Below are 20,600 nucleotides of genomic sequence, written 5' to 3' on the forward strand. Positions count from 1 at the left end.
TGTAAATTTTATTTGAGTAATGTGCGCATATATATTGTAGGATGTCCTTGTTATGGACTGTCCACAGGTTCTGTCCCATTATTTTTACTTGAGACATCCCCTCAGTCCCTCCAGCTTTGGATATGGATCTCCAGGGCAATATCAATGGCCGTAGTCAAGGAGATATCTGATGCTCTGCACCTGTTGCACACGGAAGCTGGACGCTGCTCAAGTACTTTGTACTGGACACCTTCAGTAGCAGAAAACTCAATTGGAATTCATTGACTACAGCCAGCAGAAGAACCATCAAAATGCCTCGCAAGAAAAGTGATATCGCAATAACTATGGATGATGGTGAGTAATCCATCATAAAAATGTATAGCTTAATTTTTATAATGATTTGTTTGAATAAGTGAGCAGTATTTGAAAAACAAACTGATAACTACTTTGTATTTGAGAATTTTCCAACCCTTCCACTTATGTAAAGTACATTTACTTAAGTACATGTACTTCTGCATTTTCAAATACTACTATTCAGGTACATTACTGAACAAAGAATTGAATATAAGCTTGTGGATTTCCTAGGTGTGTACCTTTGTAATTGGTCACCACCAATATTTTGAAGCATTATCATTACTTTATTTAAAAAAAAAAAAAAAGAATTCCAATAAACCTAAACACAGTAGACATGTACACATTTCAGTTCCAGTACTACTAGATGCTGGATTTATTCAGTAGCACTCCTACTGAATACTCCTCCAGCTTTAGAAGTTGCTCAATACTGTAATATTTGTATGGGCTACTAATCTTTGTATTTATATTTTACTTAAGTAATAATTCTTTTACTTGAATATGGACTTAGGTTAACCTGCCTGACTTTGCGTGTTAGTCTTCTTTGTAGATGTTAGTCTGTAGACATTTTTTGGACTGGCAAAAAGCAGTTTTGGCTTTTTGTACTGTTTTTTTTATTTTTTTATTATGCTTTTTGCATAATTTGAAAACACCAGCTGACATTTATATTGAGTGAATATTTCAAAATCTACAGGCAAACTGAAATTAACTTAACTTCCAGTACATTAACTTCCATTATAAGTGAGGAATATTTTTTTTCTTTTTACTGTAAAGTTTATATCATATATTTTGACTATGTTCAAGCAGTAACAGCATTCATGATTCCTGAATTTAGTTTTTTTTTTAAGTTGACAGTTTTCAAAATGTATCACCTATAAAACCTTGTAACAGTATCTTTTGTATATTTTTAAAAGTCATTTTACACCAGCCTGCTTTTACATTAAACAGCATTTTATGATGAAAAGAAAAACATTTTCATGTAAAAGCAAAACTTCATTTGCTTTTACACTGTAGCAAATAATTCTTATTATCAAAATGTAAGATTCTCTATACAATGTTTAAAAACTCTACACGCTGTGAAAACACTATATATTCTTTACATTTGGAGATTTGTAATACAACTGGGAGTAGGACCACACCCATTTTCTACCCTGCTAGATTTACTTTGATCAATCATTATCTTATGTTGCACCACTAACTACAGATTTCCAAATTGCCTCTAGAAACAACACAAACACAAGAACTCTGCATTAGAAATGGAATGAAAAATACTTCTATGCCTCAGCATCTGCAAAAGACCCTCAGATCACTATGTGCAATACCAAGCATAGTGTCAACATAAAAATTTTTTGGAGGAGGAATAATTGTCTGGACTGTTGTTTAGGCTATACTCCTCATTACTTGTGAAAGATAATAAGAAAGTCATTTTAGACAATTATATGCTTCCAAATCTGTGGCCACAGTTTGTGTAAGGTTCTTTTATTATTCCAGCATGACTGTCACCCTGTACAAAAAGACACAGTGTGGGGAGTTTTGTTAACAAGAACTCCAGTTGTTTCACAGAGCCTGGTTTACTCATCCAACATCAGTGCCTGTTGATTGATTGACACACAAATCTGCAGAGACATCATAAGTGGATCTTTAGATATTCAGACTATATATATGGCTATATGTAACATTTTATGGTGTGTATTTGTGTGTGCTTGTTTTTTGCAGTTGGAATGGAGTTTGATGGTGAGTATGACAGTGAAAATGATGGTAAGTCCCATGGAAAAATTAGATCATATTTTATTATAAAAGAGCTTAACTGGCTTTGAACTGACTTGCTTTTAAGTACATTTCTTGTTTGCAGTATAGGGTGCATGGAGTGAATGGAGTGTGATGCAGTTTACTAGGCATTATGTGTGTACATTAAAGCAATGATATGGTGGATAAAAATCTCCCACATATTTCAGATTTATTAAATAAGCTAATGAGAAACAATTTATGTCCATTATATACTTCTATCATATTCAGTACTTAGTATTTTTGGTACCTAGTGCAAAATTGCCATTGGTATACATTTCCTTCTTTTAATTCATTCTAGTTAAGTGTCTCAAATACATGTTGAATGTATATTTTTCTGTATCTCCAAAGTTCAATATAAGTAGCTGGTAGCAAATATGTTTCAAATCCAATTAATCCCAAATACTTCTGAAAGCACCAGCAACTCTGGAATGTTTCTTGTTTTATATCTATTTACCTTTTGTGTTTTTGTTTAAATCTGAAGTGAGGTTGGAGCTTGATTTCCTCCCAGAAACTAAACATTTATGTACTGTTTATATTTGGGAACAGTTTTGTTAGTTGTTTGCATATATTTTCAACTCTAGTTGTGGAAAAGTACTTATTTTCGTTTGACTTTCCTCTTCAGCACACAAATGGATTATCTTATATATCTTATATTAGAAATGAGTAAAGAAAATGTATCCCTTGTACGCAGATTTTTTTCACTGGACCTAAAAGAATGAAGGCGTCTAGATAGCAAAGCAAGTTTGAACCAAATGTGGCAAATCTGCAGTTCTCTTTTGGCCTACATTTGGCCTTGAATGACAGTGTCAGGGTGAGCCTGGTTTCCTTAACTCAGGCCCAGGTCCATCTTTTATGAGCTAAATATCAGGTGTGGTGTGGAACAAATCTATATCTATATAAAAATATATCTATATCTGTATAAAGATATACACAGACTATATAAGGTATAATACAGACTACACATGTATTCCCTGTGGATGTTTAGGGATCTCTAACAAGAGAGCGAGAGGTGGGAGAAAGCCCAGAGCAGCCGGACGTGGAAAGAAGGCCAAACAACCAGAGAGTGATGAGGAGGAAGACGATGAGGAAGAACAAGTTCCTCGTAAACCAAAAAGCAGGACAAAGAAAAAGAAAAATGACAGCGGGGAGGAGAGTGAAGATGAGCGTCCCCGCGGCAGGGCAAAAGTGGCCAGTAGGAAGAAGGCCGCCGCAAAAGCAGAGGAATCAGACCAAGACAGCGAGGAAGAAAAAAGGAAAAATAAGAAAGGAAAAGCTGCAAGCAAAAAGGAGAAAGAGGAAGAGAACAACAAGGAGAAGGGCAACAAAAAAGGAGGTGGAAAAGGAGGGAAAGATAAGGGCGATGACAAGAAGAAGAAAAAGAAAGAGGATAGCAGGTGCAGTATTCTGTAGGCTTGCTCTTCTCTGAGTCTCTTTGTAGCTGTTCATTAATGGACTGCTTTAGTTCTAATTCAGGTGCAGTTTCCAAATGAGAGTTTCTCAAATATCATTCAGTGTAAGGGATCATGTATATTTTATGGTGTTGCAGTGTCCATGGAGAAAGATGTTTACAAATGAGTTTATTTCTGTGTTGTTTATACATTTCTTTTTGTATTACTGACCTTCATAAAATCAAGGGGAAGGGGAGGGAGGAAGTGGTTTCCAAAATGTACACAGTGCAGTGTCTGCAGTTCTGAGCCTGGAGTAGCAAAGACAGAGGCTCTATTCTCACTATTACAGGTCAGTGGAGCATTACAATGACATTGACGTTTTAGTTTTAAGATAAAAATATACAGACAAGTATTCCCTTGAATTTAAGGGCCTCCATTAAGTACATCGAAACTAGGGCATATAACTTCAATCAGCGATTCAAACTTGTATCACCATGGTGCTGAGTACTTAAAACCTGTAAACCATTCTCAGGGCTCTCAACCTTAAGGGCAACATTATCGATGCTTTATTTAAATAAAGCAACTATATTTAAATCTATGTTCAGTGCACCCAGTTTACGCATTCAAAACAATACTCGCTTGAATCTATGTGGCCCAATCCGGGTGACTGTCTGCGAAGGGTTTGGTGTGTTCTCCCAGTTTCTGTGTGGGTTTTCTTCGGGTGCTCCGGTTTCCTCCCACGGTCCAAAAACACATGTTGGTAGATGGATTGGTGACTCAAAAATTTGAATAGGTGTTAGTGTGTCGCCCTGTGAAGGACTGGCGCCCCCTCCGAGGTATGTTCCTGCCTTCTACGCAATAATTCCAGGTAGGCTCCAAACCCACCACGACCCTTAACTGGATACGCAGCTGCAGACAATGAGTGAATGAATGAATGTATACACTAATCAGCCAAAATATAAAAATTTATTTTTTGTATGTAGTCATTCTCCATTTTGTCAACACCACCTCCCATTACCTGCCCTTTGTAGTTCTACAGTTCCAGACTGCAGGCCATCTATTGCTCTGTATATTTTTTAATCTATTCTTCAGGCCAGGACCCACATTGGACTACCATATAGCAGATGTTATTTTGCTTGTAGATCATTCTCACGGCTGTAGTGATACTAAGGTTGTGGTAGTGTCTTAGTGTGTGTCATGCTAGTAGTAGTGGATCAGACACAACTGTGCTGCTGAGGTTTTACTGGAGTACTGAATAATACAGCAGCACTGTTGTGTTTTATCCGCTTATACCAGCATAGTAAGCGTCTTGGCCATTGAAGAAAAGCTTGAAAGTGGGCAAATAACATATGCAGAGCAAGATGAACTGCAGTCTTTAACCGTAGATGAGTATGTAATAGTACAGAAGCTGATAAAATGGACGAGTGTCAAAACAAGGTTATTTTAATATTTCTGCTGATTGTTGTAAATTATGTTTTATCAAAATAACAGATTTTATCACCTTGGGTTTAACTACCTCAAAGCAATACCTCCTGGGATCAAGCACCCTTCTCAGGGCACTTAAACTAAGGGGTAAATTTAGACTACATCATAGTTGTGCCCCAAACACATATCTGAGATAAAGTGCTAACTTCAAGGGTTACAATTTTAAGATAATGATATTTTCACTGATTTTTATAGGTTTCTTTTTGTAGTATTGTGCTAACAAACTCAAACCAATAGCCATAACTTTCTCCAATAGCCATTATATGCTCACACACTGGGCAGCTAAGACTCATGTCATGTGATATCATACATACCATAGTCAATAAATAATTGGACAGTGACTTATATTTTTGTCTTTGGCAGTGTAGTTTAGTACTTTGAATTCAGAATAAAACAATATTGGGATACCATTGAGACTGTCAGTTTTACATCTGGACTGGGGGAAACATGAAGGAGTCTCAGCCCCTTTTATATAGTACCCTAAGTATCTGTATAATCAGTTCCTTTATGGCCAACTCTAAGTAGGAAAAAAATTACCATCATGTTATTTACTATAAAATCACTACCCAGATACTTACATACTATGTGGTATTAAGGAGTCAATTTTAAGATAACTCATATACCTCATTTTAAATGTGGCTACCTCAAGACCAGAATAATATGCCAATATTTTACAAACCTTGCATTTATTGCAAATATAATGTTATACTGTTGTACAAATCACTTGAAAATACAGTGTACTGTAATCTAATGGAAATAAGCCAATTTAATGTGCTTTAGTCATTACTTTTCGAGGACAAAATTTGGCATCTTCCATCACAGATGTCCAGTGGTGGCAGTTCTTTTGCATTTGTTTTGAGACTACAGAGCCACTACTTAGCTGAAGTCATGTTGTAACTCTCTATAACACTATTAAAATTGCTATGTGCACAACCATCAAATCTCAGCTTCTGAAAAATATGGTTTTGTTTTTGGAGTTATGTGTTTCTGTTATTTGCCTGATTAACTGAGCATAGTTCTTCTTTAATTGAATGTTGATCCAGTTTTACAGTAAATCTGAAAGTGCTGTCTTAACTGCAATAAGACTTGATTTTAATCATTGTTTGACTGGCTTTTTACCCTGCTTGTTTGCTGTGGATTCTGCCTTTGGACTCTTATTTGCATGTCTTTGCCTTTTGCCTTCCATTGGAAGATTTGGAAGTGCTGACCTAATCTGGATTGCCTGAATTTTCAGCCTACACTCACTGAACTGTTAATCAACTACGAGCTTTCTGTATCCTCCAAAATGCGCACCATCATCAGTAGTCATCAAAAGTCAACAATAACTTCATATGGACTATGGTTTTGTGACTTTGATTTTCCTCTCTGGCAGCTCATCCTCATCCAATGAGTCAGACGCTGAGTCTTTGTCAGAAGGAGAAATGACTCGTCTGAAAGAGGAAGTGGAAGAGAAGAAGAAGATGATCGCCACACTTCGGAACAAACCATGGCGAATGAAGAGAAGACTCCGAAACTTAAAGTAAAATGGCTTCTCCTCTTACCTTTTCTATGCTTGTTGGATACCTGTGCCATCGACACTGTGCAGGATGTTGCATTTGCCTTTGTAATCCTTATAAACCCTAACTAGTATGGCATGTGTTGCTGTTGTTTTTTATGGGTTGTTATGATTGATTAAAGCTTTCTGTAGATGATACAGTACCTCCTCATTGAAGTGTTCTGCCTCTCTGCTTTCAAAACTCCTTTGTGATCTCCCAATCTAGGGTTGCTAATCTTAGCATAAAGTCATATTGATACTACCTACAGCCAAAACATTATACTGTTTTAGACAATGAAAAACCCTAACCACACTATGCCAAAGAGCAAACATTCCACATTGAAGTAGTAGTGTATCAAGAGAGAGGTGAAGCATACTTTTGGAAATCAGTAACGAGATTTATTTAGCAAGAATCCTACAGAAATCACCATCATCTAAACTTAACCAGACTGTAGTAGAAACTGAACCTCCAGGAACTGGCTTGGCTGAGTGACTGTGCCCTTGAATCCCTTACTCAGTGGCCTTGAAGTGAACCCTTACCTCAGACAGTCCCAGGCGCCAAGAGATTGGACAAGTGCCCTTAAGCAGTAGTAGATATACAGACTGCCCAAGAATACAATGATACCCTGTGAAGAATGTAGAGCTCCTAGGGTTTGTGTTCACTGCTCTGAGAGTAGGTTGTAGGATAAGGACTGTATCCCTAGAATGAGTAGATGGAAACCTGGCGAGGCAATCACTTGATTGGCTGGGTAACTAAAAGGAACTCCTAGGCAGCTTGACCACTGCAGGAAAGCATTGATAGAGGTGCCAGTAATTCTTTGGATACATAGGTTGTGCATTACTGGTTTACATAGTGGAGTGCTAGCTGCTTGAGCAAGCTAACTTTGGCTAAGTACTTTGCAAGAATTCTTGCTGACTTGCCTGGCATCTTGTGGGACAAGTGTTGAGCCACAGATGTGTTTGTCCAAAATATACTTATAATTAAAATTTTGGCTTATAAATATTATCAAACACATCTGACAGCCCTTTTGCAAGTTCCTAGCTTTACTGACAATGCACATAATATATCTTTTACCAAGCCTTATGTTAAATGTGTTTTGTCCTAGTCTCATATCATCAGTAAATTAATTTGTTCCTTCATTTTCTATTCAACTGCCCATAAATTTCACATTAATGATCAACTCAGGAGTTAATTAATTAGTGGAAGTTTTCTGTTACAGGAGGTGGAATGTGATATTCCTGGAGTGATGTCATCCTTTGTGTTTAAACCACTGTGCTACTATCTGAATCAGAAGCTGTAGTCCTTAAGAAAGTCCAATGTATGTCTTTCTGTCTCCTCTGTGTCTTGTGTGTACTAATTTTAGCTTTAGCACTAAGAGGTTTATGAACAGGGGTACCACTGCTGTATTCAATGCTTCCATATCAGATAACACTTTGAACAATCAACAAATTAGCCCTAAACTCACTGGTAAAATGGGCAGCTTTGTAATACAGTTGCAAGAAGGGGCACACTCTTAGTTTTACCCCAAAATAATCTCCTGATTTTAATAGCTGAATGCAATACCACTGCTTCACAACACATCGTTGTTGGGTTTTGTGTCTCTCTAGCCAATGCTGGGCACTGTGACAATGTTCAGGTGCTCAAAAGCATGTTGTTTTTTTATGATTCACTGTTTTATTACCTTCCATTTTCATACATATTGCAAAATATAGAAGTATAAGTGTCAATGAAATAATATCTTAATAACCCCTTCCCACAACCCCACTTCCCCACTGGAGTCAGTGTAACATTAAGGCATACAAAAGAAAGGAAACAGGGCATGTCTGTTTTCCAACGTGCTTGTAATTTTTATACAATTATTATTATTATTATTATTATTATTATAATTATACAATTCCCATGTACTGTTCCCAACATATATTTCCAGGTAAAAGATTAAACTAAATTGAGTCTTGCCACTCCAGAAGCCTCAGGAATCTTTTAGATAGTCCAAATATTTTCCCCACTTCCTGCAATATATATCTAATTGCTCCATCATCCTATATGACAACTTCTCATATGCTGCCAATTTAATCAGCTCTGTAGCCCAATCCTGAAATGATAGTGATCCCACTGTTCTTAAGCCGCTTAATATAATTTGTCTCCCAATCATTAAGCTGGTTTGAATCCAACCTTTTAACTATTTGTCCTGAATATTCAAGACTGAGGAGTCACCTAATATAAACATCCTAGGACATAAGGGGTTTTGACAACCCAGGATATCACATATATATTCATATACCCCAGTCCAAAATTCCTGTATTCTATGGCAATGCCAGAAATCATGAATTAAATCCCCTTCATCATTCTGACATTGCCAGCATTTTGCCAAGTTTATTAAACCTAATCTATACAAATTGTAAGGGGTCCGATAAAAACGCTGAATAATTTGAAATTGGATAAGGCGCACCCTAACATTTCTTGACGCTAATTTACAACTTGAAATATGCCTTCCCAAACTTTCTTATCTAATAATAAATTTAAATCCTTTTCCCATATTTTTTTGGTGCCACATCAATTCGGTTATCCAGGTTCTCTACCAGTATGGAATAATATGCTGAGGACTCATGACCTCTATCATAAATCTGAATTACTTTGGATAATATCTCATTAGGTGGTGGACTATGTTGGTTAACGCTAATCATACCCCTAAGTAAATTTAAACAGTCTCCAAAATTGCTATCTCGGGATACCAAATTGATTAAGCAACTCATCAAAGGACTTGATGAATTGCCTGCCTGAGCGTAGAGATTATTTAGTGTATGAATGCCTCATTCCAGCCACTCAAATCCATACAAAAGGAGCTTGGCCTATACATAACTTGGGATTAAGTCAGATAGTGAGTAACTGTTTAAAAATGGATCTATTTTAACCCTCTTCGTCACTTTGAACCAAAGTGTAAGTGAGAAATATTGGGGTACGATTTGGCTTTAGGTGGTAATTTACTACATAAAAAAAGCAGAAGTGGACGCAGAGCTAAAATTGAGCATTCTATATTATATCAGTGTGGAGCAGTCTCTGGGGGAGGGCCCAGTGTGCCAAGTGTCTTAGGTTAAATGCATAATAATAATACAACAATTTTGATAACCACCCCCCTCCACCAGTTTTTGAAGTTTTCCTAGCTTTAGCCGTGGTTGTTTGTTATTCCAAATAAAATTTAGTTATTTTATCAAATTCCTTAAAATACTCGATTGTGGTCAATTGTATGGGTAAGGATTGTAATATATAATTAGATAATTTTAGAATACTAATCATTTTCAAAACATTCACCTTTCCCACCATAGATAATCGGCCACCACCTGTCCACATCACAACCTATTTATCTCATTAATCTGTCAAAATGAACTCTAATCAAATCCTCTATTTGCGGAGGGAAAAGGATGCACAAATATTGGATGTCCTGTTGAGGACACCTGGATAAAAGGTGGATACTGGGCAATAAGCTGTTAGGGGGAGAGCTTCTGATTTATTTCAATTCACCTTGTATCCTGAGAAGGTAGATTATGCTTTAATAATCTTAAATAAGCTAGGCACTGATCTATCTGGTTCTGAAACAAACAACAAAATATTGTCTACATATAACATTAATTTATGTATATCACTACCTGGAGAGACCTCCGGAAAATCTTTATCTTTTCTAATGGCCATAGCTAATGGTTCCAGCACCAGGCAAAACAATAATGGGGAGAGTGGTGATCCTTGTCGCATTCCTCTACCTAAGGAAAAGTAGGCTGAGATAAAACCATTAGTTTGGACGGCTGCTTGTGTTCTATTATACAATAGTCGTAGCCATCCTATAAAAGTTTCCCCAAATCTATATATTTCTAAGATTTTAAACAAATAATTCCACACAATCAAATGCCTTTTCCACTTTCAATGAGATTGCTGCTACTGGTGTTTGAAAATCTATCACCAAAAGCCATCATTAAGGTATCAGGTAATTCTCCCCTCTCAAAAGCTTCTATAAACATATCTCATAGAAGTGGGATCAGCTCTGATGAATAATTCCCAAAAAACTCTCCCGTGAATCCATCTGGTCCCGGGGCTTTCCCCTTGGGTAAATTCTTAATTACATCAGCAATCTCCTCTTTTATATCAAAATCCAACTCATCCTTTTGTTCTGACGTAAGCTTTCGTAGTTATAATGAACCTAAAAACTGTATCATTTCCTCCTCATCAGGATCTGAGGCTGATGAATGGAGATTAAGACAAAATTCTTTACATTCGTTATTAATATCAGTAGTATCAGTCAAAATGGGACCTCCCTGGGATTTAATAGCGGTGATAACAAAAGACGTTTCCTTCTGCTTTACATATCTAGCAAGCCACCTCCCTGCCTTATCTCCCGACTCAAAGTGTCTCTCTCTAAACAGAGAAAAGGCCCCCTGTTCAGCTAAGATATCATTATACTGGTACTTCAAACATGTCAACTCTCTCAGCCTTATCGATGACATTTGTCCCAATTCCAGCACTAGTTGTTTAATTTTATCTTCCAGAGCTGGTATTTTTTGCATCTTTGAGATTTCTTATTATATGCAGCCAATTGAATACTAAAGCCTTTCAAAACAGCCTTGAGAGCTTCCCACACAACTCTGGCCATGGCCACTGATGTTCTATTATCCTGCAAATATAATTTAATTTGTGACCTCAGTCTCTGTCTAAACACAGGCTCTTGAATAAGGGAGAAATTAAGGCACCATCTACAGGATAATTTTCTCACATTCTGAAGAGTCAGATCTAAAGTGACCCAGGCATGATCAGAAACCAAAATACTACCAATAATGCAATTAGAGGCAGCCGAAATTGTAACGCCCTCGTCACGTCATGTCTGTTTCCTCTGCACATGGCTTTGTTTTGTTGTTGTTCCTGTCTCCGCCCTAGCCCCACCTTAGTCCTGCCTCTGTCTCATTATTGTCTCCAGGTGTTCCTCGTTTGCCTTGTTCTTATATAGTCCCTTTGTTTCAGTGCTCCCTTGTCTGGTGTTGTGTGCGTAGATGTGTGTTACTCCCTTTTGTGTGTCTCACATGTCTACCCCAGTTCATGGCTGTCTACTTTCTGTCTCTGGTGAATTCTTAGTTTAGTCTTATCTAGTTTCTGTGTATCTACCCGTGTTTATTTTGAGTCTATCTATGTTTAAATAAACTTCCTTGCGTTTACGTCCGTCTCCTCGTCCTCCCTGCATGGCCATGACAGAACACCAGACCCACACTATGGACGTAGCAAGGAATCCGTTTGCTCGGTGTGCAATTAGACGTACTCCTTTCAGTTCGGGTCCTGGTACTCCACTGGGGTATGTAGCGGAGGCTAAGAGGTCCTCCACACCCCGCAAACAACGGAGTCGGCGGAAGCATCAGGCTGGAGCCCCCCCCTCGCCAGTGAACTACCCCCTCAAGTCCGGGGAGAATTTTGGGGGGGCGCTGAGGGTTGGTATTGTTAGCCTCAAGCCTCAGGGCAAAGGCGGTGAGGCTAACAGGGGCGCATTTCGTGAGGATCCTTGTTCAGGGGACATCTGGGATTTCCTCATGAATGCGCCCATTGGACCTCTCGAACCCTCAACAGCTCCAGCACGAGCCGTGCGAGTAGCCCAAGCCCAGGTCTCCAAGGCCGATTCCGGAGGACTTCACACTCCAGATCCAGCTCCTCTCCTCGTGAACGCGGCGCAGCAAGCCGCTCCTCTCAGCGTGAAAGCGGCGCAGCCAGCCGCTCCTCTCTTCGTGAACGCGGCGCAGCCAGCCGCTCCTCTCTTCGTGAACGCGGCGCAGCCAGCCGCTCCTCTCAGCGTGAAAGCGGCGCAGCCAGCCGCTCCTCTCTTCGTGAAAGCGGCGCAGCCAGCCGCTCCTCTCTTCGTGAACACGGCGCAGCCAGCCGCTCCTCTCAGCGTGAAAGCGGCGCAGCCAGCCGCTCCTCTCTTCATGAACGCGGCGCAGCCAGCCGCTCCTCTCAGCGTGAAAGCGGCGCAGCCAGCCGCTCCTCTCAGCGTGAAAGCGGCGCAGCCAGCCGCTCCTCTCAGCGTGAAAGCGGCGCAGCCAGCCGCTCCTCTCAGCGTGAAAGCGGCGCAGCCAGCTGCTCCTCTCAGCGTGACAGCGGCGCAGCCAGCCGCTCCTCTCTTCGTGAACGCGGCGCAGCCAGCCGCTCCTCTCTTCGTGAACGCGGCGCAGCCAGCCGCTCCTCTCAACGTGAAAGCTGCGCAGCCAGCCGCTCCTCTCAGCGTGAAAGCGGCGCAGCCAGCCGCTCCTGTCTTCGTAAGCGCGACGCCCGCCTCTCCTGCCTTCGTGGACGACGTCGCAGACTCCTCAGTCTCCGTGGGTGACGACGTCGCAGTCTCTCCTGCCTCCGTGGACGTCGTCGCTGCAGGTTCCCCTGCCTCCGTGGACGACGTCGTTGCAGGTTCCCCTGCCTCCGTGGACGACGTCGTTGCAGGTTCCCCTGTCTCCGTGGACGTCGTCGCAGGGTCTCCAGTCTCCATGAGTGCGGCTCCCTCAGCCGCTCCTCTGCTCGTGAAAGCGGCCCAGCCGGCCACTCCTCTGCTCGAGAAGGCGGCCCAGCCGGCCGTTTCTGCCCCCGAGAGTGTTGCTACGGCCGTGTCTGCCCCGGTGACTGTAGATACGGCCGCTTCCGGTCGCACCTGTAAGACGGCCCCAAGGACTTCGGGGCCAATTCCCAGAACTGTGCCCAGGCTGGTTCCTCGGACTGCCCCACAGACACTCGCCAGTCCTGGGCACCCCCCTGTTATATTGGTTCCCCTGTCTGTCCCTGTCCTGATTCCTGTCTCTGTGCTTGTCCCTGTACCCGTATCTGCTTTCATTTCGATTCCTGTCCCCGTTACCGTGTTCGTGTCCGTCCCTGTGAATGTCCTGGTACCTGTTCCCCTGCTTAGTCCGGTCCAGTTTTACAAATGTAAAACCCTCAAGTGAGCAAGCCAGGGGCGACAGTGGCAAGGAAAAACTCCCCCAGCTGAGGAAGAAACCTTGGGAGGAACCAAGGCTCACAAGGGGTGAGCCATCCTCCTCTGGTCAATCTACTGGTGATAATAGTTAGTAGTCCGTGAGAACTTCAGTGTAGGGACAGCTTCAAGGCACTTGGTGGTTGCTGGAGCGTGGGCAGCTGGTCTGAAGCGTGGAGGAGGATCTCGACAGTCATCCATCAGTGTCCAGACAGACAGGTGGGCAGTCGTTTACTCGGAAAGATGTAAAGGGATGGAATTAGTTTTGAACTGTTTTGTGTTTGTAAAGTAGAAAATATGAAAATTTCCAGAGTGTGGCTAATGACTCCGGCAGATCTGACTATGACAGCTTTAACTAAAAGGAGAGAACCAGGAGGACACACAGACACGGGAGCATCCTGAAACACTGGCATCACAGGCGAGAAGCGGCGGGACGACAGCACCAGCGTCTCAGTATACTATAATTCCCTGTGTCCATGGACCCCCCAGATCTGCCACCTTTATCTATTGGGGAGCATTAGCTACCAAATGATGAACTAAACAAATGAGTTTTTAGCCTACATTTGAAGATTGCGACTGTGTCTGAGTCCCGAACATTTTCTGGAAGATCATTCCAGAGTTGGGGGGCTTTATAAGAAAAGGCTCTTCCCCCAGCTGAGGCCTTCTGAATTCTGGGAACATTTAAAAATCCAGTATTCTGTGATCTGAGTGAACGTGGAGGCTCATAATAGGAAATTGTATCTTGAAGATATTCAGGAGCAAGCCCATGTAGAGCTTTATATGTTAATAACAAAATTTTGTAGTCAATGCGGAATTTAACAGGCAGCCAATGAAGTGATGATAAAACTGGGCTGATATGTTCAAATTTTCTAGTTTTAGTGAGGACCCTAGCTGCAGCATTTTGAACTAGTTGAAGTTTTCTTAAATTGCTGCTGGTGCATCCTGACAGTAGTGCGTTACAGTAGTCAAGCCTTGAAGTAATAAAGGCATGTACTAATGTTTCTGCGTCCTGGAGGGATAAGGCATTTCTAATCTTAGCAATATTGCGAAGATGTAAAAAAGCTGTCCTAGTGATACTACCTATGTGTTGATCAAATGATAAATCCGGGTCAATTATGACACCAAGATTTTTTGCTGCTGAACCAGGTTTAACTGGAAAGTTAGCTAGATTTAAAATTAAATCTGATAATTTATTTCTTGTCACTTTTGGACCCAAAAGCAGGACCTCTGTTTTGTTGCTGTTTAGAAGGAGGAAGTTACGCAACATCCAGCCTTTCACGTCTTTTACACAGTCCTCTATTTTCTTTAATCTGTGTTTGTCATCGGGCTTGGCTGAAACATACAATTGTGTGTCGTCTGCGTAACAGTGAAAGTTAATGTCATGGTTTCTTATAACTGTGCCTAGCGGTAACATGTACAATGTAAATAATAATGGTCCTAAAATAGAGCCTTGTGGAATTCCAAATCTTACTTTTGAATAATTTGAATTTAGATTGTTTACTTTTACGAATTGATAACGTTCCGTTAAGTAAGATTTGAACCATAATAGGGCTGTCCCTGTGATTCCAATCATGTTTTCTAACCTTTCTATGAGAATATTGTGGTCTATTGTATCGAAGGCTGCGCTTAGGTCAAGAAGCACCAACAGGGATACGTGGCCTTGATCAGAGGCAAGAAGAAGATCATTTGTTATCTTGACTAGAGCTGTCTCTGTACTATGATGTTGCCTGAATCCAGATTGGAATTTTTCATATATATGATTCTTATGTAGATATGAACTAAGTTGTTGGGCCACAGCTCTTTCTAAGATCTTAGACAGAAATGGCAAATTAGAAATAGGCCTGTAATTAGACAGTGTACTAGCATCAAGATTTGGTTTCTTGATCATAGGTTTAATAACTGCTAGTTTAAAAGCTTTGGGTACATGGCCCAGACTAAGCGATGAGTTTACTATAGTTAAAAGAGGATCAATAATAGCTGGTAGTACTTCTTTGAGCAACTTTGTGGGAATTGCATCAAGTGTGCAAGTTGTACAGTTTGCGGAGGTGATAATCTTCTCTAGTTCTAATTGTGGGAGTGGGTAAAAGGTTTCAAGTCTTTCTTTTACAGTTATATTATGTTTTATTTCATTCACATTGGGTGGCAGCCAGGATGGATTTGATCCTGTGGCTAGAATTTCCGCTCTAGTTTTCGTAATGTTTGTTTTAAAGTACGGGTCTTATCGTTATACCACGGTGCGAGCTTTTTCTGTCTTATACTTTTATGTTTAAGTGGTGCTACCTTTTCTAAAGTAGATCGACAGGTATTTTCTAGGTAATCAGTTAGTACATCTAGGTCCATTGGGTCTGATGGAGTTGGAACTGGGGTCGATAGTTCTGGTAGGTTTTCTATAAATTGTAGGGCGGTAGATGGTTTTATTATACGCCTTGTAGAATAGCGAGGGTTCTTACATATATTATGGATAAAACGTAGCTCATATGAAATTAAGTAATGATCGGAGATTGCTGAGGATTGCGGTAAGATATTAATTTTGTCAATGTTAAGACCTAGTGTCAGAACTAAGTCTAAAGTGTGGCTGCAGTAGTGTGTAGGCCCTGTTACATTTTGAGTAATACCAATAGAGTCTAAGATTGAGGTAAATGCCTTTTTTAGTGGGTCACTTTCCTTCTCAAAATGGATATTGAAATCTCCTACAATTATAACTTTATGATTGCACACTGCTAGGTTTGTAGCAAAATCGCTGAATTCTTTCAGAAATTGTAAGTAAGGCCCTGGTGGTCTGTAAATGTTGCATAATAAAAATGCGTCCTTTTTTGTGACCGGATTTGTAATAATAGTGGAGAGAACCTCAAAAGAAGAGAAGGTGTCACATTGTTTAAGACTAATTTCTAGGGTATTTTGGTAAATTACACATACTCCACCTCCTTTGCCTGATATTCTTGGGCTATGTGCATAATTATAGCCTAGGGGGGTGGCTTTATTTAGTGCTAAATATTCATTTGGTTTAACCCACGTTTCCGTGAGACAGAAAACATTGAATTTATGATCACTTATAATATCATTTACGATGAGTGCTTTTGAGTTTAGTGATCTTATGTTGAGTAACCCAAATTTTAGTTCTGAGGTGTTGCTGCTAGGTGTTGTGTATGATTTAATATTGATTAGGTTGCTGAAACAGGCTGATTTTGTTTTTCTACTTTTACATTTAGTTCGGGGGAAAGACACAGTCTCAATACAGTTGAACCTGGGTGACGCCTCAAGACAGTTCGCAGACGGTCGGTTTAGCCTGTCTGTCTGCGGCCTGGTCCCGGCTCTGGATTGTCAGTAGCTATCTACACTACTCTGCTGACTAACTAAAAGACTATGTGCTATACTGCAAGAAAGTAAGGCAGCACCCTCCCGCGTGGGGTGGATACCATCCCTACCTATAAGACCAGGCTTGCCCTCAAAACGTAACCAATTGTCTATAAAGCCCACTTGATTTTCGGAACACCACTTGGACATCCAGCAGTTTAACGCCCAAAGTCTGCTGTAAGCTTCGTCGCCACGCCGCATTGGTATGGGGCCAGAGCAGATTACGGCATCGGACATCGTCTGGGCCAGTTTAATCACCTCTGTAATATTACCCTTAGTTACCTCAGACTGCCGCAGACGAATATCATTGGCCCCTACATGAATGACTACCCTCGAATATCTCCTATTAGCTAACAGTCTAAGGTTGCCACTAATATCCGGCGCTCTGGCTCCCGATAAACAGCTAACTGTTACTGCCGGCACCCCTAAAGGAGTAGCTAATTTCACGTGCCGAACAATAGAGTCTCCTATAACCAGAGCACTCTTAACAGGCTCCTCAGCGGGTGCTTCGCTGAGCAGGGCAAACCTGTTTGACACGCGAATCGGAGGAGCGTGGTGTCCCGGTGGGCTAGCTTTGGCCTCAGCGTTAGCATCAGCCTTAGCTTTCCGGCTATGACGCCGAGACGTCACCCATTCACCCCGCTGTGAGGGCTCTAACGCCGGAGTCGTGGGGGTGCTAACTCTCCCTAAGGCACCCGGAGTTGCTAACACTGAATCTCGCTGTTTATCCCTCAACAATAATAAGCTCTGGATGCGCACTTCTAACTGGTCCACTTTATCCACCAGAGAGCTAACTAGCTGACACTTAGTACAAATACAACCACTATCTTTATCGCTAGAGGTGGAAAAGGGCGTTAAACTAAACATGCCACACTCTGAGCAGGCAAAACAGCCAGTAGTAGCCATGGAATTGCAGGTACTTACCGCTTTTAGTGAATTTTAGTAACTTACACCAAGAACGTTACTCCAGGGTCCGGTGGCAGTTTTAGTGCCTCTGTAATGAATTTTCCTGCGGAGACAATCTAAAAGATAGATCTATGGATGGTTAGTAGGTTATAAAAACAGATATAAATATAGAAATAACAATGGAAACGAGTAAACAGGAAAACCCGAGCGATCAAAACAGCTTCCAAGCGGGTACAGAAACAGCCAAACGGGTTGCCAGATGGCCTGCCGTTCACACGGCAAACACTGTGTCACGGCAAACACTGTGTCCCCTTTTAGTCCTGTCCAGGCCCCTTTCCAAGCACATACTCATGTCCAGTCCCCTTTGCAACCCTCTGTTCTATCTCAGTCCCCGTTCAGTGTTCAGTCTAGTCCTTTCCTGTCTCATGTTCAATCCTCTGTCCGGTCTCCAGTTCAGTCCCGTCACCCAGTCCTGTCACCGGTCCTGCCTCAGGTCCAGCACCCTGTCCAGTCACGTGTGTCTGCCCCTGCCTTGTCTCCTGTCCTCTCACGATTCCCGTCCCCTGTTTCTAGTTCTGTCCAGCGTCCGTTACTGTCTAGTTCCTGGTCCCCAGCTTCATTTCCTGTGTCTGTTCCCGTCCTGTCCTAAGTCTCCCACGATTCCTTGTCTTAGTCTGTTTTGTTTTCCGTGCTCCCTCCTGCGCCAGCTTCTGGGGGGTGTAGGTTACGCGCCCCGGGAGTTGCGCGTTCAGGAGGGGGCATCTGTAACGCCCTCGTCACGTCATGTCTGTTTCCTCTGCACATGGCTTTGTTTTGTTGTTGTTCCTGTCTCCGCCCTAGCCCCACCTTAGTCCTGCCTCTGTCTCATTATTGTCTCCAGGTGTTCCTCGTTTGCCTTGTTCTTATATAGTCCCTTTGTTTCAGTGCTCCCTTGTCTGGTGTTGTGTGCGTAGATGTGTGTTACTCCCTTTTGTGTGTCTCACATGTCTACCCCAGTTCATGGCTGTCTACTTTCTGTCTCTGGTGAATTCTTAGTTTAGTCTTATCTAGTTTCTGTGTATCTACCCGTGTTTATTTTGAGTCTATCTATGTTTAAATAAACTTCCTTGCGTTTACGTCCGTCTCCTCGTCCTCCCTGCATGGCCATGACAGAAATCAGCGACTTTTTTCAGATATTTAAATAAAAATCTGTCCACGAGTGTTTTGTGAACTGTTGAAAAAAAAAAAAAAAAGGAATAGTCTTTTCTTGAAGGATTCAATAAACACCAAATATCCATAAGCCCTTGCATTTTACATATCCGCTGTTCCATTAGCATAGCTTACAGTCCAGCACTGGATCCATCACCAGATTAAAATCCCCTCCTGTAATGATATCTTGAGTACCCAAGGTTGATATTTTCCCCTTGAGATCGTCTCTATTGGGAGCATATATATTCAAAATAATAATATTTTGTCCTTTTATTTCTGCTAAAATAATAAGCATTCTTTCCTCCTAATGTTTTATTAGTTTATGACATTTGAACTGTAATTGTTTAAGTGTTGCTACTCCCCTACTATTACTTGATCCTGCACTATAAAACACCTGTCCAACCCAGCCTCGACTTAACTTTTGAGATTCTCCAGAGGATAAATGAGTCTCCTGAAGAAACACTACGTCATATTTCTTACGTCCCAACAATGCTAATACTTTCTTCCATTTTATATAGTTCCCCAAACCTTTAACATTATTACCACATTATATACATTCTGATATACATACTTTTGACCCTATATACTCAAATATGGCCATATTATTCCAATAATTGTGCACATATTCCAAGCCCTGTGAAAACCCACACATAATAAACAACTTAAGACTGACCAGATGAAAACCGTAGTTGTCTAGGAAGTGAGTTTTCACTACGTTTTTGAACACAGCCTACTTAACAACCAATCAAATAAAAGCATCCGTTCCCTACAGCAACACAGAGACTAGCACGCCATGCCTATTTAGGTGCAGGGAAGAGAGCACTGATGCAACAGTGGAATATATATTTATTTAAAGGTGAATGAATATGTGGTAGTGCATTTTCTTGAAAAACTGGCACAATAGGCATCCTGAGAAGGATGATTAATTTTCTTTGACAGAAAGTAAAATAAGAGAACAATCCCGGGAAAACCAGTACGTGTGGCAACACAACTCATCACTGGCTCCAGTGCCATTTGAACCATCTTGATCTGTAGCTGCATCTGGGCCTTGCGACCATTATGTCAGCTTATATTGCCACAAGCTGAAATTTTCAATTGTTTTGACATCTTGCATAGTGCACATATTAGGAGCGAGGTGAACCCCCAAAACTCCACTGGCAAACTATGTAATTAACAGGATAATATAAATCAAGTGCTCTTCTCTATGCTGCCATCTCTCTCTGTGCCAATGGGTGAGGGATCAATAGGATTAGACTGGACAAAAACTGCTGAACAGTTTCCAGAAGTTAATTTTTCTAGGGTGACCATACGTCCTCTTTTTCTCAGACATATCCTCTTTTTGAGACATTTCTAAATCGCTAAAACTTTCATTTCCCTGAACACCCCACCTTTTTTGCTCACCAGCTTTGGGTTGTCTTGCAAACGCCCTTCATGCAAGCATTGGTCAAATAGCATATCAGCCTCAGCACCAAAGCAAGAGCCAAAAGCTAGATAAAAGCTAGATTATTTTAAACAGTAGCTGTTTATGTATTGAAGTTCAAGAGTATAGCTGCAGTTACACATTTGCCAAATTTTTACACCCCTACTTATATGCATATCTCCGATGCTACCAATTTTATGAAACTACTCCACCCAGGAAGCAAA

At 41.1% G+C, this 20,600-nt stretch overlaps 1 protein-coding gene across 2 annotated transcripts in view; it reads left to right on the plus strand.

The window, feature by feature from the left end:
* Positions 1-290: 290 nt before the first annotated feature.
* LOC136676833 (transmembrane channel-like protein 2-B) overlaps positions 291-20,600 on the plus strand; it is a 34,917-nt gene continuing 14,607 nt past the window's right edge. For both annotated transcript variants that reach the window (XM_066654082.1, XM_066654083.1), the window contains exons 1-4: positions 291-333; positions 2,047-2,088; positions 3,104-3,512; positions 6,364-6,510. In XM_066654082.1, the coding sequence (XP_066510179.1) occupies positions 291-333; positions 2,047-2,088; positions 3,104-3,512; positions 6,364-6,510 (641 nt within the window). The remainder of the gene's footprint in view (positions 334-2,046; positions 2,089-3,103; positions 3,513-6,363; positions 6,511-20,600) is intronic.

The sequence above is a fragment of the Hoplias malabaricus genome, chromosome X2 (genome assembly GCF_029633855.1).
Source record: "Hoplias malabaricus isolate fHopMal1 chromosome X2, fHopMal1.hap1, whole genome shotgun sequence".
NCBI lineage: Eukaryota > Metazoa > Chordata > Actinopteri > Characiformes > Erythrinidae > Hoplias > Hoplias malabaricus.